The 25,672-nt window shown below is 49.7% G+C and overlaps 2 protein-coding genes and 1 long non-coding RNA gene across 5 annotated transcripts; 1 reads left to right on the top strand and 2 right to left on the bottom strand.

The window, feature by feature from the left end:
* Positions 1 to 781: 781 nt before the first annotated feature.
* Positions 782 to 8,812, bottom strand: HMBS (hydroxymethylbilane synthase). 3 transcript variants are annotated; one of them, XM_044258003.1, is made up of 14 exons: positions 8,638 to 8,812; positions 6,402 to 6,455; positions 5,979 to 6,051; positions 5,361 to 5,410; positions 4,775 to 4,830; positions 4,330 to 4,407; positions 4,041 to 4,118; positions 3,856 to 3,931; positions 2,472 to 2,585; positions 2,194 to 2,232; positions 1,830 to 1,949; positions 1,537 to 1,590; positions 1,313 to 1,399; positions 782 to 1,214 (listed from the first exon to the last, which is right to left on the bottom strand). In XM_044258003.1, the coding sequence occupies exons 1-14, from the start codon at positions 8,668 to 8,670 to the stop codon at positions 1,041 to 1,043; spliced, it is 1,086 nt and encodes a 361-aa protein (XP_044113938.1). In that variant the 5' UTR covers positions 8,671 to 8,812; the 3' UTR covers positions 782 to 1,040. The 3 variants fall into 3 exon arrangements, with proteins under 3 accessions (XP_044113938.1, XP_044113939.1, XP_044113940.1); XM_044258004.1 differs by having other exon boundaries at positions 782 to 1,211; XM_044258005.1 differs by lacking the exon at positions 1,830 to 1,949.
* Positions 8,813 to 10,463: 1,651 nt separating this feature from the next.
* On the bottom strand, positions 10,464 to 21,447 carry VPS11 (VPS11 core subunit of CORVET and HOPS complexes). Its single transcript, XM_044258001.1, has 16 exons — positions 21,249 to 21,447; positions 20,352 to 20,500; positions 20,125 to 20,260; positions 19,636 to 19,799; positions 18,426 to 18,673; positions 17,519 to 17,720; positions 16,969 to 17,120; positions 16,042 to 16,228; positions 15,272 to 15,418; positions 14,971 to 15,159; positions 14,699 to 14,860; positions 14,136 to 14,275; positions 13,849 to 14,051; positions 13,545 to 13,716; positions 11,088 to 11,310; positions 10,464 to 10,976 (listed from the first exon to the last, which is right to left on the bottom strand). The coding sequence occupies exons 1-16, from the start codon at positions 21,433 to 21,435 to the stop codon at positions 10,812 to 10,814; spliced, it is 2,826 nt and encodes a 941-aa protein (XP_044113936.1). The 5' UTR covers positions 21,436 to 21,447; the 3' UTR covers positions 10,464 to 10,811.
* Positions 21,448 to 21,540: 93 nt separating this feature from the next.
* LOC122912351 lies at positions 21,541 to 25,040 on the top strand. Its single transcript, XR_006385602.1, has 3 exons — positions 21,541 to 21,585; positions 23,389 to 23,553; positions 24,805 to 25,040. It is a non-coding gene; the product is annotated as an uncharacterized LOC122912351 (long non-coding RNA).
* The last annotated feature ends 632 nt before the right edge of the window (positions 25,041 to 25,672 follow it).

Genomic DNA, 25,672 nt, shown 5'->3' with positions numbered 1-25,672 from the left:
GAACCGCCGATGGGCCGCAGGGAGGCCGCGGCGCCTCCTGGAAGAGCTGCTCGCCGTTCTGACGCAGGGCCGAGGTGCGCGCCGGGGCCGGGACTCTCCGGACGCTGTCGGGAAGAACCGTACACTGTTCGCGGACCGCCGCCTGGGCCTCGGCGGGGGAGGGGCGGGGGCCCTGGTTTGCGCCCCGCGGGCAGTGGGGACCGCAGGAGGTGTGCGCGCGCCCGCGGTGATAGCAACCGGGCCCTCGGGCTCCGCCGCTCGCCCCACTTCCCTCCGGGCCACCACTCCGCGAGCCACGCACCTCCGTACCAGCACTGGCCGGTTCGCCCGCGTCTGCACTGAGCCTCCGATTGCTTCGGAACTGCAATCTCGCAGCTACAACCCACCCAAGACTAGGACCTTACTGTAAAGGGGAGTTTCAGATGGACTAATTTTGTTTATTAAAGGGTTTTTTTTTAAAGGCAGTGTCTATTGTCATTCTTTTAAGAGTTGTAGCACTGGCGACTTTGTAGACTCCTATCCTGAGAGGGTGGGGTGCGCGGGGGTTGGGGACTCCTTGATACATGGCCCACCTATCGGATGTCCATATGGCTAGCTGGAGAGAGGCAAGTCCTACGTTTCTCCGATCACCACTCTTTCATGGAAGACCGTTTGTTTGAAATGAGAACTGTGGCAGGAACAAAGAACATTCCAGGAGAACTTTGCACAGAGGTCCCAGCCTCTGAAGAGTACAGGCTTTGTGTCTGTCCTTATCTTTCCTGCAACCCCACCAAAAACAAAGTCACCTTGAGAGCTGGTTTATTAGTTGAGTTGGTTACATTCGAAGGCCGTGGCTTGCACTTTTTCTCTAAAGAGATGAAACCCCCACCTACTGTGGAGGCAAGGCACTCCCCACAGCCCCAAGGTGAGGCAAGTCTCTGACCTTGCAGTTCAATCCCCTGGGGTAATCACTCCCCAGGTAGCAGTGAGGATGGGGCACTGAGGGCTGGGAGGTAGGCACTGAACAATAGCCACCCTGGCACCTGTGCCCCACAGACCAGTTAGTGGGCATCATTAAGCTGCCGTGCAACATCCAGTATGTTCTTGGCTCCTTTGTTCAGCAACAAACTGGCCAGGCTGATGCCCAGGTTCTCAGCAGCCAGCTGGGCTTCTCGTGGAATGTTCCGGGCAGTAATCCCCACCAGCTGCGGATCATCCTCGGGGCCATCTTCCTGCTAGGTGAGGGAAGGAGGTGGGATCTGGTCAGCAGGAAAGAGGAGGTAACCGGCAGGTCTGTTTTCAACCCCTCTCCCTCACCCTCCAGCTTTGGCACCTGGGCAGTGACCCGGATGGTGGCCTGCATGGTCTCTTGCATGCTATCTGAGCCGTCTAGACTCCAGACTCCTCCAGTCAGGTACAGCTGGCAAAGAAAACAGGTTATCTCAGCATATTCTGAGAGAACTATTAGAAACCCGGGCTCTCGCAGGCAACTCGAGATGCACAGAACGCGTCACGGTGCTCCATTATCAGCCTGCCTTCCCACCTTCCCCTGCGTACCTGCCCATCCTTCATAGCCGTATGCACCGCCACTGGCACACTGCAACCTCCTTCCTGCAATGAGAAGTTCTCCGTGTGAGCTAGGGGCTCAACAGCACCACTCAGCCAGAGCCGTCAGAGATAGAGACCTCAGAAGACGTAACTGAGACAGAGGCAGGGGCCCAGACTTGAGTCCTATCCATACATTGAAGAATGAGTTACCACTCAATAAAGAGCATTAATATGAGAAATCTCCTCCTCGACTATTCCCAACTCAAGTCCCCACCCCTCCACCGATGGAACATGGACCCTACCAGATGCCTCAGGAAGGCTCGCTCAGCAATGCAGCGAAGCAGAGTCTCCGGGTCATGCAACACACCCACCAGATCCAGCATGTCCTGGTCCTTGGCTCGGACTTCCACGCCCAGGGCTCCCTGATGGAGAAACCCCCAAGATATCAGGCCTAATCTTTCCCCAACCAATGGAGGTGAGGACAGGAACCAGCCCACCTCTAACTGCTCCACACGGTCCCTTTCAGCCCAGAAGCCTCCCAAGGCCTGCCCCTCCGTAGAAATGTTCATGCCAGGAGATGCAGATGCAGAAGGTTCTGAGACCAGCTTTTTGGTTGACAGCAGAAGAAAGGGCACATCAACCCATGGCTTCCCTTGTCAAACATACCTGACCCACAGCATACATGCATTCCTCTGGGTGTAGGATCTGCAGGGGCAGAATAGGCAGTCAGAAGGGTGGCTAAAACCAGACAGTAGTGAGAAGGGGTTTCCCTACCACACAGAAAGCCTAAATAGGCAAAAGCAGGACTCTGACATTTGATCCCCAATCTTCACAGCCTGGGACCCATGCCCTGCTTATACTGTTAGAGGCAGGGTGTTCAGAAAGAGAATACAGGCAGGAAAAGGAAGAAGATTAACTGGGGTTGGAACAGGGACAGCCCTTACCTGCCCCACCCGGTGCTGCCAGCCCATGCGCTGTAGGCCAGCGGCGGCCAGGATGATAGCACTGAACTCCTGCAGCTCGTCCAGCTTCCGCAGCCGTGTGTTGAGGTTTCCCCGCTGTGGGGAGATGCTAAGGACCACAAGCACTGGGCAGTCCCAAGCCTCACACTGCTCCCCCTGCCTGAGTCTCTCTGTATCTAACATCTCTCCTTTGGTCTTCTGCTTACCGATTACAGCTAACATTTACTTCATTACACTTGAGCTACACACCAGACGCTGATAAAGTCCCTTACAGGGACTCACTGGGTGGCTCAGTTCATTAAGCGTCTGCTTTCAGCTCGGGTCATTATCCCAGGGTTCTGGGATTGAGTCCTGAAATGGGCTCCTTGCTCAGCAGGGAGCCTGTTTCTCCCTCTCTCTGCTGCTCCCCCTACTTGTGTGTGCACGCTCTCTCTCTTTCTGGCAAATAAAATAAAAATAAATATATATAAAATAAATAAATAAATATTATAAAATAAAATTAATAAATAAACAAACAAAAGTGCGTTACGTACTCCTATTTAATTTCCACAACCCAATTATTCTAATTATTTCCATTTTACAGATGAGGAAAATGATACAGAGAAGTTAACTAACTTTTTTTTTTTTTTATTTGACAGCGAGAGATCACAAGTCGGCAGAGAGGCAGGCAGAGAGAGAGGAAGGGAAGCAGGCTCCCTGCTGAGCAGAGAGCCCGATGTGGGACTCCATCCCAGGACCCTGAGATCATGACCTGAGTCGAAGGCAGCGGCTTAACCCACTGAGCCACCCAGGCACCCCAGAAGTTAACTAACTTAACAAAGTTATAAGACCTCTGAGAGGCATTCCCTGACCCCCAAGTCTGTTACACATGTTCCAGCTAGAAGCTTCCAGAGAATTCCCTACTTTGTGCATGGGAGTGCTTAACACATACTATTTTGAAAATTAGCTTTATAAAACACTCGATATGCTTAGAATATCAAAATACAGTAGAATATGAAATAAAAGGGAAGCACCCTCCTTCTCCCCCCACTTCCCAAGTAATCACTGTTCAGTACCACTCTGTATTATCAATGCTCATTTGTCGTCAGAACAAAAATGTAAAACTCTGTGAGCAAGGACAACGTTGGTCTTGCTCACCATTGTCCCCAGTGCCAGGCACTGGCCTGGGGCTAAAATAACATGAAAAGATTATGAATGGATTTATGGATGGATGGGTAGATGGAATGATAGGGCAGACACGAGAATAGACACTCCACTGGCCCATGCCCACTTCCTCTGGAAGCTCCTTTTGCTCTCATGACTCCCTGGGTCCTCTGGACCCAGCCTTCCTCCTTGACTACGGCCCCTCCCTCCTTGGAAAGGATACAATGCTCTTGAACTCCAGGTGTGGGAACTTTCTCTGCAGTTGGGCTGCTCTCCGCAGGGAGCTGGTTCCCACCACACTGCTCAGAGGGTTTAAAATGAGATTTAACCCGAGATTTCCTCCTCTTGCTCCCAGCCCTCCACCATCTGTGCATGTCCCACCAGAATGCTTATGCAGGCCCCACTCACCTCTTCTCTGGCAAGGTTTCTAGGGTTTTCCCAACAAATTTTGGGTGAAAGACAACAGCATCATAAGGGTTCTCCCGCCTGGAGACAGAGGGAAAGTCAAATAATGAGGACGAGATCTCAGTGCAGATCACTTCAGGCTCTCTCCATAACCAACTAGCTGGCATGTTCTCAATTTCCTGCCATGCCTGACACTCCTTGGTCCTGGAGGCACAGGGCAGAGTCCCAAAGGGAAAAGCAGAGCTTAACATGATGCCTCCCCCAACCCCAGGCCCGACTTCATGGTTCTTACTTGCAGATGGCCCCGATGGTAAAGCCAGGAGGAAGCACGGTGGGCAGGTCCTTCAGGGAGTGAACGACCAGGTCCACTCTAGAGAGATGGAAGAGGGAGGCAAGGAGAAGGGATCCCAGCAGCAGGCTCCCACCCCTCCTCCACCTATGCCCACCTCTACTTTAGTGGTGTGCTTAGAGCAGATCAGGAAGCGGGCCTGCCCAAGACCTCAGGACCCTGAGCCCTTCACCCTCCCTTCTGTCCCCCTTCCCCAGACAATCCTGCCTTCCAGGCAGCCAGATCGCTCAGAACCAGGACACTCCCCTTTTCTGAGGCCTGAGAAACCCACATATGAGCCTCCCTCTAGCCTATCCAAAGGTGGAAGCCCCATAGTCTAGCTGAGCTCCAGGTATGATGTGCACAGGGGTCCTAGCAAGAGACTGAGTAAGATCGGTCTTCCACTTACTCATTCTTCTCCAGCGCATGTTCCAGCTCCTTGGTAAACAGACTCTTCTCTCCAATCTGCCAGTCAAAAAAGGGCCTGAGAGGGGCGTCTAGGTGGCTCAGTCAGTTAAGTGGCTGCCTTCAGCTCAGGTCATGATCCCAGGGTCCTGGGATCGAGCCCCATGTTCGGCCCTCTGCTCAGGGAGGGAGTCAGCTTCTCCCCCTCCCTCTGCCCCTTCCACCCACTGTGCTCCCTCCCTCCCTCCCAGACTTCTTTCTTTCAATTAAATAAATAAATCTTTAAAAATAAAAAATAAAGGGCGCTTGAGTAAGCTCAGTCAGTTAAGCCTCTGTCTTCCACTTGGATCATGATTTTGGGCTTCTGGGACTAAGTGCTGCCTCGGGCTCCCTGCTTCTCCCTCTCCCTCTGCCCTTCCCTTGTGCACACGCTCTCTTTCTCTCGTCCTCTCTCAAATAAATAAATAAAATATTTAAAAACAATAATTAAAAAATTAAAAAAGAAAGAAAGAAAAAAGAAAGAGCCCCAGAGTGAATCTCTTGGGGAAGGAAAGAGGAGGGAGGGAAAAGGATTGGGGGGAATATGTTACCTTAGAGAGCGCAGTATCAAGAATCTTGTCCCCTGTGGTGGACATAGCAACTGAGGAGAGAACCAACCAGAAGCTCACTGATCAGTATTTCCTGAGCCCAGCACTGTGGATGCAGAGGCACATATACCCCAACCCCTGCCCTCTAGGAATGTAATGAGCTAGGAAGAGGACTAAACACCCCAACAGAAAGACCCAAAGCAGAGGTGTTAAATGCCAGGCTGGCCCAGCAAGTCAGAGTTGGAAGTGTTCAGAGGAGGAAATGGCCCTCCAACTGGGGACAGCCAAGAATTCTCGGAGGTGGGGCGCCTGCGTGGCTCAATGGGCTAAGTGTCTGCCTTCAGCTCGGGTCATGATCCGGGGGTCCTGGGATGGAGCCCCACATCAGGCTCCTTGCTCCGGGGCCTGCTTCTCCCTCTCCCTCTGCCTGCTGCTCCCTCTGCTTGTGCTCTCTGTCTCTCTGTCAAATAAATAAATAAAATCTTAAAAAAAATAAATAAATTCTCAGAGGCAATGGGATGAAGCTTTGAGCCTAGGGAAAGCCAGAAATGCTGTGTTTGCCTCTCTGGGGGCAGAAGGGCTTCCTTCCCTTTAGCTTCCACTCCTGTCCAGAAAACTCACCGATTTCAAACTGCAGACCCGGGTAGAAGGCTTTCAGCATTGCCACCACACTGTCTGTCTGTATGCGAGCCAGCTGGGGGCAAACATTCCGATTAGTCCTTTCCTTCCCTGCCACTACCCAGAGCTCACACCCTCACTGGGTGAGGGACATACTGAAGGAGCCGGAATTCAGAGAGGGGTTTGAATGCCTACCTGGGAAGGAGAGGGGGTCTGGTCTGGGAGCTCTCTGTACCCCGACAGCTTGCCCAGACCCTCTCTCCACAGAATGCAATATGCCATTCTCCATGGGATTTAAAACCCCGCCACCCCATTTATCTTCCATTTCTGAGGTCCTGGGAATTAACCCTCTGGGCCCCCCAGCTTGTGATACCGCCAGCACAGAACTCTTCCCACCAACTTCCTCCGCCTGGTAACTGTACTAACCTGGCTCTTTCGCGTACCCACACGAATCACTCTCATCTTTGGGCCGTTTTCTTCCTGCAGAAAAAAAAAATACCCAAGTCACAATCCCCTCTGTTCCTTGTGTTCTTCAACACCTTGTCCAAGAACCAGAATCACGGGCCTGGAAGCAAAGGACCTCAGCCCTTGGCCTGCGGCCTGCTGAGCCTTGGCGTGGGGAAATACTCTGGCCCTGATCCGTTTACCTTCCTCAGAACCTTCTGCCCTCCTCACGGATCCAAAGAAACAGAGACCTGAGGGAAGCGCCCGCAGGACCCACGGTTGCTGTTGCGTTAATAACTGGACACTGAGACCTGAGGCCCATCCTGGCTAAGCCTGTGGGAGTGCTGCACACAGCCAGGTGGGTAAAGAGATAAGGCCCATCAGCCCGGCCACAGGGAGGGAGGCTCCCGCAGCAGACAGGGGCAGGGCAGCTGAGGCTGCTGAGACTGCGCTGAGTCACTGAGGACAAGTTCGGTATCCACAGCACAGCAGGCGCAGGTGTGTTGCCACCTTGATGGGAACAGCTACCCCACAGCTGCCACACCACGGATCCCATAATCCGGCTGGAACGCAACAGAAAGGATTGGGGTCAACAGATCTTACGGAGAGTCTTGCTTAGCCTCTTGGCAGGCTGACCTTGAGCACATCTTCTCCTCAGTATCTGTTTATCTATAAAATGAAGAGGTTTGGACCCCAGTATTTTCTGCCTCAGATGTTCTACAACACTTAAAGGCTAAGCTGCCTAACATCCATTCACCTCGAGTGCGACCTCTGGTCGCACCAACCAGAAATACTGGAACGTCGCTGACCAAGCTAGGAACTCAAAGGGACACACCTCTTCTTCCTGCCAAGGCACCTGTGACAAAGGTGTTCAGTGCCATGCAGGTAGAACTGCGTGCCTCAGTCTGAGGTCCTATCTCTTTCTAGACCAGAGAGTAGGCACTGTACATAATGTCAACTTTCCCTATTCTGAGATCTTCATCCCATGGAGGTGCTTTGCAGGCAAGCCTGTGGGCCCTCTGTTGTTGGAAGTTGTGACAGCTGGCTGCTCCTGGACCCTAGTCTACAGCATTACTATCAGTTCTCCCGTAAATAAACCCTATGGACCCTGAGCCAGTCAGGTTAGGCCTGAAATGCTAAACATGGCCCCTAAAATTCTGGGCCACTGGGAGCCCACAGAAAGTAATCTAAGGTTCCAGAAACTGCTAGGTTGAAATAATCCCTTAACTGCATCGATTCTGCATGGCATATTTTATTCCATTAAAAAATATTTATTAAACCTGTATATGCTGGAACAATTACTTTTAATCTTCATGAAAACTCTTATCAAGTAGACAGGGCAGGTATCTCGGGGACCATGTTACAGGAGCAACTGAGAAGTGAAATGACTTGCCCAGAGTCACGCAGCTAATAATGGGAAAAAAGCTGGAGCCAGAATCCAGATTTTCCTACTCCTCCTCCAGTGCTCAATAAAGTCCGTAGTGGCAAAAAATCCGTCTCCTCCCCAGCAGGCTGCACGTCGGGAGATAAGCAGCTGCCCCATCTCTTTCTTATCTCAGACTGGCAGTGGCCTCCACCCGCTTTAGTTGCATCTATGCAAGCCCAGAGATCCTGCTGCGAGCTAGGGAGAAGACTCAAGGGCGCCGCCCCACCCACCACAGTAACCCAAAGGTGTGTCTCAGCTGGGGACCTTGAGAGTAGGCTGGGGCTGGGTGACCGCTAAAAGAGAAAAAAGGGAGAAGGCGCACTTCCAAGAAGTTTGTGTGCAGTTGGGGGACTTGCGGGTACGCTCTCCTCTCGGGATCCAAACTGGAACAAATTCCCAAAGTGGCCGAATCCCGCCTAGGCCCTGTCTCGTTGTGAAAGGGTCCCGGGAATAGCACCTCGTCTGGGGGAGAAGAACTTTCCTGGGCTGGGTCATTAAATCTAGGGCAGTGGATGCCAGGCACAGCGGCACCCCACCCAGATGCCCGCAGGGATGCAGGTTTCGTTCCAGACGATCCTTCCACTCTTAACCCCGCCCCCACCGCTCACCCAGTTCCCCTGTCCTTCCTAAGCTACCCAGCTACTGGCCCTTTAAAAATTGTTTCGGGAAAAAAAAAAAAATTACGGATAGTCGCTCCGACCAATAGACGGCGGAGGGTGGCAACCTAGAGCCAATCGTTGGGCCGCCAGTCCGGAACGCCGAAGTTGCGAGAGTCCCCGGCTCAGTACTCACCGCTGTCGCGGCCCGGTTGCCGTTGCCAGACATGGCTGTGCTCGGAAGGTAGGTCCGTGGGCGTGCCGCCGAGGTCCCCCGGGAGCCGGGGGAGCCGGAGGGCCCGGCCAGCGGGCAGCGGGTGCACGCGGGTCCGAGCTCCTCCTGCAGCCTCAGACTCAGGGCTCTGCGTCACTTCCGGCGCCCGCCCTCAGCCGGGAGGACCACCCTCGGGGCGGGAATTAGAACGGTTGCGACAGAGACGACCTTACCCACCTGTTACCGTCTCTGTTCCGTCAGGCTGGTGGGGACGGTGGATTCCTGTCCGCCCCAGTCTTCCTACCTTGAGACCCAGGCCTCACTGTTCTTTTACATACACCTCATTTTGAATCAAGAATGCTGATGGTCAGTGACTAAGATTTGCTCCCCAGATTCACCCACAGAGCAAACTGTGCAGCCCCCCGACCACCACCCAAAGGGATAGTCAAGCCAAAGTGAGCCCTGCCCGAAGGGAGAGTATTAACCCTAAAATGCTGCGTTGAAAGTAACGCGTCCTTGAGCCCCGTCCACGCCCCTTCGGCTGGATTAGACACCTCCAAACAAGAGGGTGCTCCAGAAAATTGGCCCCCCGGAATGCTACAGCTTTCTCTCCTAGTTATGGCACAACCAATGAGTGCAGCTCATGTGGTGCTCCTCTGGTTCCGTTAAAACTTAGCTCCGCTACAACCCTGAAGTAGGCTAACATTCCTACTTTTTAATTGAGGAAACTGGTTCAGAGATCAAAGACAAATAACTGAAGAGGGAGTGCCAACACTTTATTAATGTTAGTGGGAAAGGGTGTTAGAAAAAGTGCTTTATCCACTAACAGTATTAATAACCATGTACTGAGCACCCGTGGGCTAACCACTATCAAAAGAACTGGACACCCAATTGCTCCTTTGGCCTTCGTAACAGCTGTATGAGGAAGGTGTTCTCATTCCTGATGTACAGATGAAGAAACTGAGGCTCAGAGGAGGTAAGAGATGCCCTAAATCAAACTAGGATTCAAACTTGGGTCAACTGACCCAAAGTCTCTATTTTTAGCCATGATAAATATAGTGTACTCTACCTCTTCTGAATACTACCTAAAGCACAACGTCCAAGGTTACTTTCTTGGGCTAAGCAGCCCCATAGGAGCAGTTTTCCTTTTAAAAAAATGTTTTAAGTAGGCTCCATGCTGAGCTTGGAGCACAATGCAGGGCTTGAACTCACAACCCTGAAATCAAGATCTGAGCCAAAACCAAGAGCTGGATGCTTAACCAACTGAGCCACTCAGGTGCCCCAGAGCAATTTTCTGACAGGCAGTGTAACGCAAATTATAGGCAGACACCTAGCAACACAAACTTCAGCTGGCAAATTTGAAGAGGTTGGAAATAAATGTTTTAGTCAAGGGCAAAGGGCTCTTTATCCTGCTTATCATCTGGTACTAAATCCAGCAAGACATCAACCCACCGCTGGGAAGGCAGGCCTCGACTCCAGGATCCCCACCAGAATCTGTCTCCCGCTTAAAGATGTGATTGACACGAGAGCCACAGAGACCAGCCAGGCTGCAGAGCAGTGCTGTTTTGGGTACCTTGGTCCAAGCTGCTTTTGGAGCAGAAAGGTATCAGGCCTTTTGCAGAGGTTCCTAAATCAAAGTCTACCAGGTGCCACAGGCTCCACCCACTACTGGAATGAAGTTTTGTCCAACACCGTCTTCAAGGAACTGTGCAGGAAAGGAAGCGGGGGTCCTCCAGAGCAGAGGAAAGGTACAGTTTGCACAGCTACGAATCACCATGAAGTCCCCAGAATAAACCCTTCAACCCCCAAACTATTATATTCTTTTATTTATAGACTCTGGGAGCAAGGACCCAAGCACAGCCTGGTGCTCTTGGAGAGAGAATAAAGCAGCTATTGTTCATACTCAGAGGTTGCTGAGGTACCCTCCCCCGCTGGTCTGGAATGATCCACACTGCTCAAAAAGTCAACAGGAGGAATGGCGGGCTGGCCAAAGAAGGAAGAAGAAAAAGAAAGTCCCCTTTACTCCTGAGGGCCATGGCATTGGATCAGGGTGTAGTCCTGGTCATGTGTGCCTGATTCCTGTGCAACAGCCCTGCCTCTGTCCCCCGAGTCTCCACTGCTGCACCCCTACTCTCACACCTCGCCCCCCGAGCTGCTTAAGTGCCCCTCCTGGAGTGCATGAGCAGGTCCCGCTGCAGTCCAGCCTCCAGGCTTGCAGTCAACCGGGCCGCGGGAGGGTCGGTCAACAGAGTCAGTTTGTTGAAAACACCTCGGCCAAAGTAGTCTGCGATCACAGAGAAGCTATCGTTGGAGCACTTGAGCTGCAAGGAAAGAGAGAAGAATCAGAACTGTAGGTCTCTCAGTCCTCAGTGAGAGAAGGAAACCAGCCGATGCTCTGGGAGTGGGGCAGCTAACCACACACTCACGCCCACCTGGTGCTGGAACTGATCATGCAGATCGCGTTTCTGTTCCTGGGCCCGGATCATATCCATGACCTTCCGGTTTTCAGGGAGGCAGGTGGGACAGTCAGCATCACTTTCCGAGTAACTCTCAAAGCAGTGTTGGTGGAAGGAGTGACCGCAGAGAAAGTGGACAGAGGGCAACTCCAAGGCACTGTTACAGATGCTGCACTTGGTCTTCTGGAAGATCTTCGGACTGCAGGCAAGGGAGACCAGAAGGGAGTGGCAAAGAGTGAGAGCAGAGCTGAGAGCCAGGAGCAGAGAGAAGGCAGCTGGAGTCAAGGAGGAGAGAGAGGTCCTTGGAAGGGACTGCAAGGCCCTGCCCTTGTCACCAACAGGGAATCAAATGAGAACACCCTGCCTTGGGCCTGCAGTGAGTCTCAGCATGCTCCCCGCAAAGCCAGCTAATGCTTTCAGTTTTCACAACTACCACTAAACTGTCCTGCATATCTTTGTTTTTTTAAACTGCAGCATGGCTGACATAGGTCATGTTAATTTCAGGTGTACAACACCGTGACTGACGAGTCTGTGTCCTGCTGCGCCCACCATGAGGATAGCTATCATGTGTTTTGTTTTTTTTTTTAAAGATTTATTTATTTGACAGACAGAGATTACAAGTAGGCAGAGAGGCAGGCAGAGAGAGAGGAGGAAGCAGGCTCCCTGCAGAGCAGAGAGCCCGATGTGGGGCTCAATCCCAGAACCCTGAGATCATGACCTGAGCCAAAGGCAGAGGCTTTAACCCACTGAGCCACCTAGGCGCCCCAGTAGCTACCGTCTGTTATCACACAGCACTATTAGCACACCACTGGTCCTATTCCCCTGTGTTGTACCTTTCATCCCTGAGACTTAGTCATTCCATAATTGGGCGCTTATACTGCTCTTTCAGGTCTCTACTCAGATGTGACCTTTCCAGTGAGGCCTTTCCTGGCCATCTCCTACAGGAGAATGTTCTGCACCCTCCTCCCCTTCCTGAACTCAATTCTTCCTTAGACCCTATCATCATCTAACATAACATTTTGCTTACTCAGTGTCTGTTTCAATCTCTACGTTGTAAGCGCCACACAGCAGGGCTTTTTGTCTGTGTTGTTAAGAACAGTACGTGAGGGGCGTAAAGCCTCTGCCTTCGGCTCAGGTCATGATCTCAGGGTCCTGGGATCGAGCCCTGCATCGGGCTCTCTGCTCAGCAGGGAGCCTGCTTCCTCCTCTCTCTCTGCCTGCTTCTCTGCCTACTTGTGATCTCTGTCTGTCAAATAAATAAATAAAATCTTTAAAAAAAAAAAAAAGAACAGTGCTTGAGACATAACAGGGGCTCAGTAAATATTTGTGGGATGAAAAAACTCTTCTTCTCTAGTAAATATTTTATAGGGGCGCCTGGGTGGCTCAGTGGGTAAATATTTTATAATTTTATTTTAAAAGATTTTATTTATTTATTTGTCATAGAGAAGCGAGAGCGAGCACAGGCAGACAGAGTGGCAGGCAGAGACGGAGGGAGAAGCAGGCTCCCTGCCAAGCAAGGAGCCCGATGCGGGACTTGATCCCAGGACGCCAGGATCATGACCTGAGCCGAAGGCAGCTGCTTAACCAACTGAGCCACCCAGGCATCCCAATATTTTATAATGTTAAGGTCAAATTAAAACTTAAAAGTAGGAGATTAATATACAGTACAAATACTTCTAATTATCCACTTCCTCTATCTTCTAAAGCCAAGTTTTTTTTTTTTTTTTACTTCTGATGTCTTCCAACCACAACTTAGGTGTGTTGTTAGGAAAAGTAAAACACAGACTCCTGGAGTGCCTGGGTGGCTCAGTTGGTTAACCAACTGCCTTCAGCTCAGGTCATGACCCCAGAGTCCTGGGATTGAGTCCCGCATCTGGCTCCCAACTCCATGGGGAGTCTGCTTCTCCTTCTTACCTTCTCTGCTCTCATTCTCTCTCTCTCTCTTTCCCTCAAATAAATAAATAAATAAAATCTTCAAAACAAAACACAGACTCCTATAGTAAGAAGAGTACCTGCCACAACTAACATTCTCCAAAGTCCAATAAATAATGATCTATGGGATAAACCATTCGTTGGAATTCCTCCATTAAGACAGATCTTTAAGAATGAAATGTCTGAGAGGCACCTGGGTGACTCAGTGGGTTAAAGCCTCTGCCTTCGGCTTGGGTCATGATCTCAGGGTCCTGGGATCGAGCCCCACGTTGGGCTCTCTGCTCAGCGGGGAGCCTGCTTCCTCCTCTCTCTCTGCCTGCCTCTCTGCCTACTTGTGATTCTGTCTGTCAAATAAATAAATAAAATCTTAAAAAAAAAAAAAAAAAAAGAATGAAATGTCTGAACACACTCCATCTAACCCTCTACGGAAAGTATTTAGTGACACCTGGTGAAGAACGAGGCCATCCCCTGGGCCTCTACACGTATCCAGTTGCCAAGTACCTCGCCTTGAGCTCCTGGATCTCCTGGCGGATGCGGGTGGTCTCCTCTCGGTACCGCCTCACCCGGAGTTCATCCTGTGCGATCTGCTGGCTCTGTTTCTGCAGTTTTTGGACCAGGTAATCCCGGATGACAGACAGGGTGGCTGTGGAGTTGTGGGCCAGCGTCTGCACCACTGAGATTGGGTCAGGAAGGAAAGGAGACCATGAAGCACGCAGCACCCTCTGGATGGAATGGAAGAGCCCCTGCCGGGAGCTGTCGGCGGCCCGCATCCCCCTCGGCCCCACTACCCCGTCCTTTCAAGCACCTAGTAGGGGCGGCATGAGGTTCTTGTTCTCAATGTGCTTGAGCACAGCGGCCACGTACTCCTTGCAGTCCTCCTCCTTCCGGGCGAAGTAGCTGAGCGCCTGCTCCCACAGGGAGGGCTCCTGCTCCCCATGGCGCTCGCACACGGCCACCACCTGCCGGTACTGCTCGTGCTGCATGTGGTAATGCATGATCTGCTGGAACCTGGGGCCGGGGCAGGGCACACTCAGCGGCCATCCCCGGACACCGGGACCCTTCCCCCTTCCTCGAACTTGGCCCACATCTTACAGCTTCCCCTGCTCGTAGAGGTAAAGGACCCCATCCTGGAAGTCGTGCATCTGGCAGAGGACCAGGGCCTTGTCAAAGACGTCGCAAAAGCGGCCGCTCTTCAGCAGGGAGATGGCCTCTGCATGAAGCTTCTCTTTGACCTAGGGAAGGAGAAGCGTGCTGCTGGCCAGAGGGCAGAATCACAGGGTCTCTGCGACAAGCCCAATCAACCACCTCTTCAACCGTCTCTTCACAAGGGACCACTCAGCCCCCCGGGGGGTGAGGTGTTATTGGTCTTTTTTTTTTTTTTTTTTTTTGAAGATTTTATTTATTTATTTGAGAGAGAGAGACAGTGAGAGAGAGCACGAGCGAGGAGAAGGTCAGAGAGCGAAGCAGACTCCCCATGGAGCTGGGAGCCTGATGTGGGACTCGATCCCGGGACTCCAGGATCACGCCCTGAGCGGAAGGCAGTCGTCCAACCAACTGCGCCACCCAGGCGTCCCAGGTGTTATTGGTCTTAATAAGGCGGCAAAAGGCCACCACAGAAGGTGGAAGAGGAGCACCATAGATCTGCCAGGCCTCACCTGGGGATCCTTCTCATGGGCCCAGTTCTGCAGTCGCAGCTCCAGAAGTGTGTCGTAGATGCCCTGCGGCGAGTCGGGCTGGACCTCACTCATGTGTTCCAGGAAAGCTTTCAGCTCTCGAGGGTTATTGGCAAAGATGGGGATGAACTCCTCAGAGTTGGCCTGGGGTGGGGAAGAGGGGGAGGGAGGAGGCCGAGTGAATGGGTATGGTCTCCTTGAGGCCCCCCGAGGTGATCCCTGATGTCCAAAAGCCATTCTCCCTGAGGTCTCACCCTGCAGCCTGGGGCCTCCCGATCTCCTCGACCTTCAAGGCTAGGCTGATAGTCTGTACAGAGCCCCTTCAGCAACTGGGTCGTCTGCTCTGGTATATGGTGCATGAGGATCTTGCCATAGCGTTTCATGTTGCTCTCAGCCTGCTCGAAAGGCAGCTTGCCGATATACCGGAGGGCTTCCTGATAATTCTGGAGAGAGGTAACGGGCAGAGGAAGCGCGTGCTCCTGCCTCACCCACCAGGAAGCACGCTCATCTTTCCAAGAATGTCCTAGCAAAAGAACAGGTCTCTGTCTCACTTACCTTGATGTCTTCTAACTGTATCTTTAAGTACCACTCGTGATGGGCATGGTTCTCAGCTAAGTAGAGGGCGTGGGAGTAGTAGCCAGCCTGACGGAGGACCTTGATGGCTGTTTCCACATCAAAGTGGACCTCACTCTCACTCTTTGTCTGCCAGGGAGACATGAAACAGTCATTCACAGAAATGGGGTTGGGGAACGGAGAGGAAACCTGCATCTGATTCTAAGACCAGATTCTTCTTCTTTTTTTAAAGTAATCTCTAGACCTAATGTGGGGCTTGAACTCACAAGCCAGAGGATCGAGAGTCACATGGCTCTACTGACTAAGCTAGGCAGGTGCTCCCAGATTCTTCAGATAACAATAAAGTCAAGGCCAGGTCGGTGGGAGACCAATAATAATAATAATAATAGTAAAGCAAATAAATAAAGCCCATTGTTTTAGAACATTATGTCCTCTTCTCAGAAAGTCTCTAAGAATCAAAGTCTTCCTCTGCCCCTACTATTTCAGGGACTCCTGTGGGGACCCAGGGGCCTCCCAATGTTAATTCCGGCTTAGATACTATGGCAAGTCCAAGCATCAAAAAACAAGAAGGGAGCTGGGACAGAACTAGCAGGAAAGGCTGTTCCTCTTCCCAGTTTATAGACCAGAGGATCCTGGTCCCCACATAAGGTCAGCTCCTTCCTCTCCCAGCATCTGCTGAGGGGCAAGCCATGGTAGCGCCACCTCATGCTCAGTGGGACCCTTAGGGCCTCTCCCACTAACACCCCCCACACCTTGATGAACTCCTCTAGCTTCGAGCTGTCCTTGAGCTTGGTGTAGCAGTTGAGCAGCAGGGTGGTGTGGTCAGCATTGGCCAGGGACTGCCGGTGCAGGGTCTGCAGGTAGGCGGTCAGGTTGTGGATGCGCTGGGCGTCCAGAAACTTGCGGATCACATAGGATGGCTCCAACTTCCCAATGGTTCTGGAGAGACACATGCATCACACAGTATCTGCATCAGTGTACTTTTCAACCTTTCACGTGCATAGGAATCGCTTGCAGGTCTTCTTAAAATGCAGATTCTGTTTCGAGAGGTCTGGGGTAAGGCCTGAGTCTCTCTTTCTTACAAAGACTCAGATGATACCAATGATCCCGGATTATGGACCATGTGAGAAAGCAAGGCTCCAGAGCACCGATTCTTAAACTTGGCTGAAAACAGGAATTCTAGAAAGGTAGGGAAAGGAGCTAGACAGGGTCCCCAAACCCCTTATTAGGGCAGAAAATTCCAAGAATTAGTACCAAGAGAAGAAACTGTGGAAGCCAAGAGATGAATATCCTTTTCTCTTAAAAAAATCAGATCAAAACACAATTTTTTTTTTTTTAAACTAAGCTATATGACCAACGTGGGGCTTGAACTCATGACCCTGAGATCAAGAACTGAATGCTCTACCAACTGAGCCCCTGGCCGCTCCCAAAATGATATTAACAAAGGCCAGGCTGAAGTATAAAACAAGAGGTTCAACTTGAAAACTCATCGGCTCAACTGTATCTTGGTCATGTAATATTTAACCCTTTGCAATTAAGTGTACTGTTTTCTCACCAAGGCCATCCCAGTTCCTGCAGGAAAAGGTGGTTACTGGTGAGTCTGCTCCCCTCACTGAAGCCCAGGCGTCAGCCTGTCTGGCTGCATGCAGAGCTATAGCCTAAAGCACCCCAGGACTGACCGGATATACTGCTGAACAGCCCCATCATGGTTGCCCTTGCTGTAGAGATGGTCCCCATACTGCATGAAGATCTGGGCCAAGCCATCACTGTCCAGGTGTTGGCTCTTGGCCAGGTTAATGGCCATCTCAAATAGGTTCTTCTTAAACAGCATCTGGAAGGGGAGAGATTAAAAAATTGGTAGAAACCATCCAGAGAAGACACCTTCCCACAATGCACCTACAATACACAAGCCAGGCAGTCCCGGACTTCTGGTCGGCCTAGATCCCAGATAGGGCAAGACCTCTCTGATACCCCCAAGACCAACACTGCCTTACCGCGCAAGTCTCTCGGCAGAAAGAGCGGACCCCGAGAATGGACTTGGGCTCCTAGCCATTATCTTCCTCTAAGATCTCATCCCAGGTCATTTACCTTGTAATTCTGCCCTAAGGGACCTGGGTAAGGCTGTGCCCCAAAGGGAGGGAAACACCCTGGCCAAGGTGACTTGGGGAGCCTGTTCCTACAGCTGTGTCTGGGTGCCTGTGGCCAGCTCTGGGAACCTGGTGGCCTTGCCTCCAGTTTGGTCTGTGTGTCCTTCTCCTGCAGTGCGTGGACCCGCCCATCCCGCGTCAGCACGTACAGGGAGCCCCACTCAGCAAGCACATCCACTACATCCTCAAAGACGGCGCTATAGGCTATGAACTTGTTGCACAGGTCATAAATGTTGAGAATCTGCTTGTCGGAGCTCTGGGAGTCCCTACTGGTAAACTCCGACCTGTGTGGAAAAGAAAAAGCACCAGGTATTTCTAACCGCTCTGTCTCAGCAACGCCTTACATCACAACTTTAGTGCTGCCCATTCCACCCCTGACAAACTGCCCTTCGGCCCTTCTAGCAGCACATTCTGTAAGTGCAGCATTGCACTGGCAGCTGTAGGAAGAGATCTTACCCTTCAGGATCCTATGACTAACATAAGCAATAGATTAAAAAACTAAGAACATCCAAACACTCATTTGTTTAACATAATTAGCACCTGGTAAATACGAGATGCTGCACTTAGTGCTTAGTGAAAACAAACACTGACAGGGATCACTTCCCTCATGCAGAAGACCCTACCGCCCCTTTCACGTTGCTCAGGATAAAAATACCATGTCCTGCACACCCAGCCCTTTCCAACTTCTCTACTACTTGTTTCCTTGTCCCTCCTCCCAATTTATATTGATGGAAGAATTAAAAAAAAAAAAAAAAAAAAGGCAGTCCCAAATTCTCTGGAGCGTTCTAGTGCACCAGGGCTGCTTGGCAAACATCTGTAGCAAAAATACTTTTTTCAGTAAAAACATTACAAGTGAATCTAGGTATAAGCATAATTTACATAAACCAAAGTAGAGATTGACAGGATGCAGGCATTAGGATTTTAAAAATCGTGAATTTGGGAGACCGAGGATAGCCCTATACCCTCTTCCTTCTCCCTGAAGTCCTTACTTGGGAGAAACCTTCCGGTCACGGGAGACAATGACAAGGTAGCCTCTAAACCAGTGAGCGATGAGTTTATGGCCCTCAAAGGCAAAGCAGGGCCCACGTTCATCAGGCTGGTACAAATAGACACATTCATCTCCGGCCACTATGAATTGCAGGTCCTGTGAAGGGTCACTTAGGGCTGAGCAGCGCAGGCCACAACCATGGGTGTCCAACTCCACACGAGGGTAATCCTTTCCAGAAACTATATAGGACTGTGAGAAGAAAGGAGTTAATAGGCTCCCTTTCAGGAGTGGGCATCTAAGCCTTCCCAAAGGTATTCCCAACTCCACACTGGCTCTCTCTCTAACTCACAGCACCCTAAGACTTTCTCTGGCTGTTTGCTTTGTCCATTAATCATCACCCATCTACTATATATATAAGCTGGTTGGGGGGTAGGTGTGTGGTGCCTGGATAGCTCAGTCAGCTGAGCATCTGCCTTCAGCTTAGGTCATGATCCCAGGGTCCTGGGATCGAGCCCCATGTTGTGCTCCCTGCTCTGTGGAGTGCCTGCTTCTTCCTCTCCCTCTGCTCCTTCCAGCCCACTCATGCTCCATGCTGGTATATGTGCGCACTCTCTCTAATCCTCTAAATCTCTAAATCTAAAGTTTTGTTTAAGGAAAAAAAAATATATATATATATCTATAGATAGATAGATATCTATATATATAGATAGATCCTATCTATAGATATATATATAAGATCTATATATATAAAATCTAATCTATATAAGGATATATAGATATATCCTTAGATACATATATATATAGGAAAGCAAGGACCACACTGCCTTCCTATGTATATACTATCACTACCTACAAATGGAATCCTGCCACCAATAGAAATACAGTAATCTTGTACTGTTTTACCAAAGGATTGTTCCTGAGAGTAGGCTGTTAGAAATAAGAAGAGCACCAGGAACCAGCAAAGTAAAGCAACCTGTCGAAAGTCACTTAATGAGTTAGGAAGAAAATTCAGGTCTTTAACTATAAGCTCTAGCTCTTTTCCTAATTCTGACTCTTCCTCCTCTCTTAAATGAAGAAATAAAATATTAAGCAGGGCAAATAACTCAAGGCTACACGATGAAAAAATTTTAGAATTCTACCTCTCTTGTCACTTCCTTACCCTAGGCCCCTGAGCAATGGAGAACCCTCCCCTGCCTGCCCCTAACTCATACCTGAACATTCTCAGTTGTCACAACAAACAAATGAGTGGTTTTTCCCGCTTGGCGAAAGGCCAGCCCAGTTACAGGATAGTTGCCCTTGTGCAGAATCTGGGTCTTGCTATGCCGGTCCCGGGTGATGTCTCCTTTGTTCAGTGTAACACTGCCATCTGTGAAACCTGTAGGAGAACAGGAAACACCACTTCAATGAGACTGAAAAGATCAGGAAGAACAGAAAGGGAAAAAGACCATTTGAGGCACTTGTTGGAAGTGACAAACTTTCTTCTCATACCCAGCTTTCCCGGTGGTTAACATAAAAATCGGTACTCACGGACTCTTTTTCAAAGAACAAAACTGAATGCTTTCCCACTCCAAACTTTAATATCTCAAAGGCCTGAGTTCAGTACAAAATAATCTCATTAAAACAACGAAGACAAGGTGCAGAAGCAACTCTGAAGAAAATCTGTAAAGAATCACGGAGCGTTACGTTTGCCTTCTGCTTACCGATGGCCATAAAGTTGAGATTTTCATGGACAGTCAAACAAGACACAACTGTCGGCTCTGTTCCTGGGATGGCAGGGAAGATTCGGGTGCAGAGTGGATTGCCACCATCTCTCTTCTCCAGGTTCCAAATCTTTACCTGTGAACACACCTCAGATGTGTGAATGCTAGTCCCCTCCAACAGTCGTTCTAGTCTTCTGGTCCTTTCCCACTTCCCTTCTAGGACTCACCAGGGGGTTGATGCCTTCTTCATCTTCACCAACAGATGCCAAAATATTGTGCTGCTTCAGTTGGTACAGGTGTGTCACCCGCAGTTTGTAGGCTTGGAAGCCTGTCAGCTGTAGGGAGCGAGGTAAGAACCAGATTTGGCCTTCCATATGTGCAAAATAGTCAAGGAGCCTCCTTTTCAAGGAGATATATTTAGACCAGAACCCAGATAACTACTAACATTCATCCAACTCCTTAAAATTTTCCAGCATTTTCCCACATATCATCTCTGGAAAGTCCCGACCATTAAAAGAGTGAAAAAGGAGGCCAGAGTTTAGTACCAACACTGTCAAGAACAAAGCAACAAACTCTCGCTTTCATCTATCTCCTTGCCCACGATCTAGGCAGGGGAGGTAATGACATCTAACACCTTCATCTTGTAAAGCCTCTTGCATTCATCGTTCTGACTGATCTTAAAAATAACCTTGTTGTGGCCTGGCTGGCTCAGTTAGTTAGGCCACTGCCCTGGGCTCAGGCATGATCCCGGAGTCCTGGGATCCAGTACGCATCACGCTCCCAGCTCCACCGCGAGTCTGCCTCTCCCTCTGACCTCCCTCATGATCTCTCTCTCTCTCTCTCTGAAGTGGATAAATAAAATCTTTTTAAAAAACGACCTTGCCAATTTGATATTTCATACCCTTTTCACAGATAAGTAAATTGAAGCCCAGGGAGGTTAAGTGACTTGCCCAGGATTGCTCAGTTGGTAATAAGAGAATGGACTTCCTTCTTTCTTCCCTCAAGCCGCAGAAGAAGCACTGGGCACCCATCTAAAGAAAAGTGGCACGCAACACGAACCCCTGTGCCCGACAGATCTCTTCAGGGATCTGGGAAGGGAACAGACAGCTCCAGAGGAAGGATATCTCCAAAGACTAGGCTCCCTCGGCCGGAGTCGCAGACAGTGATGCCGGGAGGGAGGCAGAGGAACTTGGAAGCAGCGGGTCCCGAGGCAGGTGCAGCCGCAGGAGCAGTCCCATCATTTCCTATCGGCTCCTTCACCAGCTCCTTGTCGAAGAAAACGAAGCGCCGCCACTGCAGGTAAGCCGCCATCTTGGCCCAAGGTCCCCGCCTCTGGGAGAGAGGTCATGTGAGAGGCTCGCAAGGATCACGTGATAGGACCGCTTCCTGGAACCAGACTGCACATGCGCCCTGAAGTCCGAGTGACGGCTTCCCCAGACCGGTGGGTGCGGCCCGCGTGAGGTAGGATTCCTAGCTAGTCACTCACTCGCTCCTCCGGTTGCTAATTTGTTGACTCTATACGTGCACTGGGTAAAATGCTTCTGAAGTACTAGACCCTTTACCTCTTTGAGCATCAGGTTCCTCCCTTATTTAATGCATGGACAATGAAGGATCAAGATGAGGCATATGAGGGCGCCTGGGTGGCTCAGTCGGTTAAGCATCGACTATTGATTTCCGCCCAGGTCTTGCTATCAAGGTCGTGGAATCGACCCCCGCCTGGGGCTCTGGGCTCTGCGCAGTCCGCTTGAGATTCTCTCTCCCTCTTCTTCTGCCCCTCACCCTGCACGCTCTCTTCCTCTCAAATAAAATCTTGAAGGAAAAAAGGTGAGGAATGTCTGGCGCCTTGTGAATTGTAACCCACTGTGCTTAAGTGCATTATGTCCCGATCTCCCAGGGCTGTTTTGAGGCATAAATGAATGAAGTTATATGAAACTGGCTTTTCAGCTGTAGGAGCGGAGAACTGAAATTAGAAGTTTGCATCTGCCACCAGATACAGATTGCGAACCACAGTCTTAACGTTCGTTTTTGTGTCCATCTGTTAAGAGTGTGTGGCATGAAGTAGACGCGTAGAATGTTTCTTAACGAAGGTAGGAAATACTCATGGTGCAGGAACTCTCAAGAACGTAGGCTTTCTTTCCCTTTCTATAGTGGGAGGGTATGGAACATAAGCCCAACACAGGGAAAATGCCTGGAAGAGTTAGCTCTGAGAGCCAAGTGATTTAACAAGTGGCAAGTGTCCAAGATATTCCATGGCCACCCACCATTTCTATCTCTGGCTAAACCAACTGTTCGCGTGGAAAACTGTAGGTGTACAGTTTGGTGTCACAAGGAGCTATGTACAGGAGTGTCATTTTGAGATATGGACGTGTGAAAAAGTGACCATGTGGTATTTGTGGAGTTTGTTTTGCACCCCTCTCCCCCACAGCTTTTTATTTCCAGATTATTTTACTCTTTGTTCCCATCAGGAGTTCCCAGAGAGTGGGGGCTGTGTTTTATTTACCAGGAACCAGGCTTAACAGAGGCTTAACCGCTTCCTCTCCTCAATCTGGTTGAGAAAAAAGGTAGTGCCCCATTTGCTAAAGGAATAAGTGACAGAAAGAAACTGTCTAGTTCACATAGATTTCCTGACGTCCAGCTCAGATTTCTTTCCTCTGTCACAGTTTCAGGATCTGAACCCATGGGCAGAAGCACAAATGGGGAGACGACTCTCTTTCATCTGTTGAGTGTATTTTGTACCATTCCTTAAATTTTTTTGATATTGTGTGTATTTCATTGTTAAGACTATGAATAATAGATGTTAAGCAACGTGGGGAGTGCCTGGCTGCATCAGTTGGTAGAGCATGTCTTGATCTTGGGGTCATCAGTTCAAGCCTGACATTGGACACAGAGCTTACCTTTAAAAAAAAAAAAAAGGAGCAATGTGAGGATGTGAGGAGAGGGGGTGAAGGACGGTGAAAGAGGTAAAGGGGGTTGTCTTTTTTTTTTAAGATTTTATTTATTTATTTGACAGACAGAGATCACAAGTAGGCAGAGAGGCAGGCAGAGAGAGAGGAGGAAGCAGGCTCCATGCAGAGCAGAGAGCCCGACGTGGGGCTCGATCCCAAGACCCTGGGATCATGACCTGAGCCGAAAGCAGAGGGTTTAACCCACTGAGCCACCCAGGTGCCCCTTGTCTTTCTTTTAAGATTTTATTTTTGGGAGCACCTGGGTGGCTTCCTCCTCTCCTCTCTCTCTTTTAAAAAAAGATTTTATTTTTGTTTGGAGAGAGAGCATGCAAACACGGACGGGGAGGAGCAGAGGGAGAGGGAGAGTCCCAAGAAGACTCTGGCCCGAGCGCTGTACCCCACGTGGAACACCATCCCGAGACCGTGATCTGAGCCAAAAATAAGAGCCAGACATTCAACAGACTGAACCACCCAAGTGCCTCAGGTAAAGGGGTTAAAATGTATTTATACAATACATATATAAGGATATAATGTACAACATAGGGAATATAGTCAATAATATTATAAAAACTTTATATAGCAACAGATGGTTAACTAGATTTACATGGTGACCATTTTGTAACGTATTTAAATATCAAATTGATAGGGTGTATACTTGAAACTAACACAATGTTGTATATCATTTTTCAATAAAGTAAAGAAGTAACGTGGGCGCCTGGGTGGCTCAGTAGGTTAAGCCGCTGCCTTCAGCTCAGGTCATGATCTCAGGGTCCTGGGATCGAGTCCCGCATCAGGCTCTCTGCTCAGCAGGGAGCCTGCTTCCCTCTCTCTGCCTGCCTCTCCATCTACTTGTGATTTCTCTCTGTCAAATAAATAAATAAAATCTTAAAAAAAAAAAAAAAGAAGAAGTAACGAGAACGCAGAGATGTGAACAGCAGAGGGGCATCTTTGTCCTTGACTTGGGTGCTCCCCCTACTGTCCAATGGCATTGGCCCAGAGTCTTCCTATGATACCTGAACCTGGTAAAGCCTGTGTCCATTTGGTCCTATTTATGAGGGTACAAGGGTATGAAGGCAGGGATTCAGAATCCATTGCACCTGTTCAGACTTACTGCCTTCCTTCCTTTCCTCTTTTTTTTTTTAAAGGCTTTATTTATTCATGAGAGACAGAGAGAGAGAGAGAGAGGAGCAGAGGGAAAAGCAGGCTCCCCACTGAGCAGGGAGCCAGATGAGGGACTGGATCCCAAGCCCCCAGGATCATGAGCCGAAGGCAGACGCCCTACCATCTGAGCCACCCAGGCGCCCTCCTTTCCTGCTTTGACAAACATGTATCAAGTACTCACTATTCCTGCAATTGTACTAACTTCCCAGAACGTAAATATGAACAAGACATGATTCTTGCCCTTTAGGGAGCTCAACCACTGCAAGGTACAGACACAGAAAGGACTGACAGGGATGCCTGGGTGGTTCAGTTGGTTAAGCGTCTGCCTTTGGCTCAGGTTGTGATCCTAGGGTGCTGGGATCGAGCCCTGAGTCAAGTCAGGTTCCCTTGCTTGGCAGTGAGCCTGCTTCACCCTCTCCCTCTTCCCGCTGCTCCCTCTGCTTGTGCTCTCTCATGCACACGCTGTCAAATAAATTTAAAAAATTTTTAAAAGATCTGACAGTAACCAGTCCTTAATTTTATATAATGAATTATACCTAACAGGGTGCTTTCTCTTTTTATGGACTTTTCATAGCAACCATTTGCAGAAGTATCATTATCTCTGGTGGGAAACGGAGTCTCCAAGAAGTTCAAGTGACTCTCCCTGGGTGAGCACATCAAAGTTCTTCCGGTCCCTAACCTTTAATTAGACACTTTTCTGAAGCGTGAAGCTGGGCTATGCTTGTCAGAACAGACACCGGAGGAGCACCTGGGTGGCTCAGTCATTAGGTGTCTGCCTTTGGCTCCGGTTGTGATCCTGGGATTGAGACCTGCATCAGGCTTCCTGCTTAGCAGGGAGCCTGCTTCTCCCCCTCCCTCTGCCACTCCCCCTCCTTGTGTTCCCTCTCGCCATCTCTAAGTCAAATAAATAAATAAATAAATAAATGATTTTTTAAAAAGAACATAAACAAGGATCTATCTTTTTGTGATACTTGTCTAAATCCAGGAATTTCAGTATAGTAAGGAAGATAAACAGGCAAACTGCACAGAAAATGATGTACTAATTCAGTTATAGTTCTGCATATGGAGACCTTGAGGTCTGAATGGACTGAAGAAGCAATTCAAGTCTTCAGCTTGAAATTAAAGAGATCACAATTCAGAATCAAGGAGTGCCTAGCCATGGCCTCTTTTCCTCTTCAGCAAACTGCTGTCCGTGACGTACAGAACAGTCATATCCACTGGAGCAAAACAGGAACACTTCTTGTTCTGGCTGCGAGCTTTTATTTTCTATCAGTTTGTTTTGTTTTTTCTCATCTGGCTCTCGGGGTAGAAACCATTTTCCAGAATACTGAAAGGTCTGTTTTTTTTTTTTTCTTTTTCTCTTAGTCCGTATGAGGGCTAGCAGAAGTTTCCACTTTAGCAACAGGAAGGTCAATCTAAAATAAACTCAGAAGGACGCCTGC

Source organism: Neovison vison, chromosome 7 (assembly GCF_020171115.1).
Source record: "Neovison vison isolate M4711 chromosome 7, ASM_NN_V1, whole genome shotgun sequence".
NCBI classification, from domain to species: Eukaryota; Metazoa; Chordata; class Mammalia; order Carnivora; family Mustelidae; genus Neogale; species Neogale vison.
Note: the sequence above shows the minus strand (reverse complement) of the source record. Positions and strands in the feature narration are given on the sequence as shown.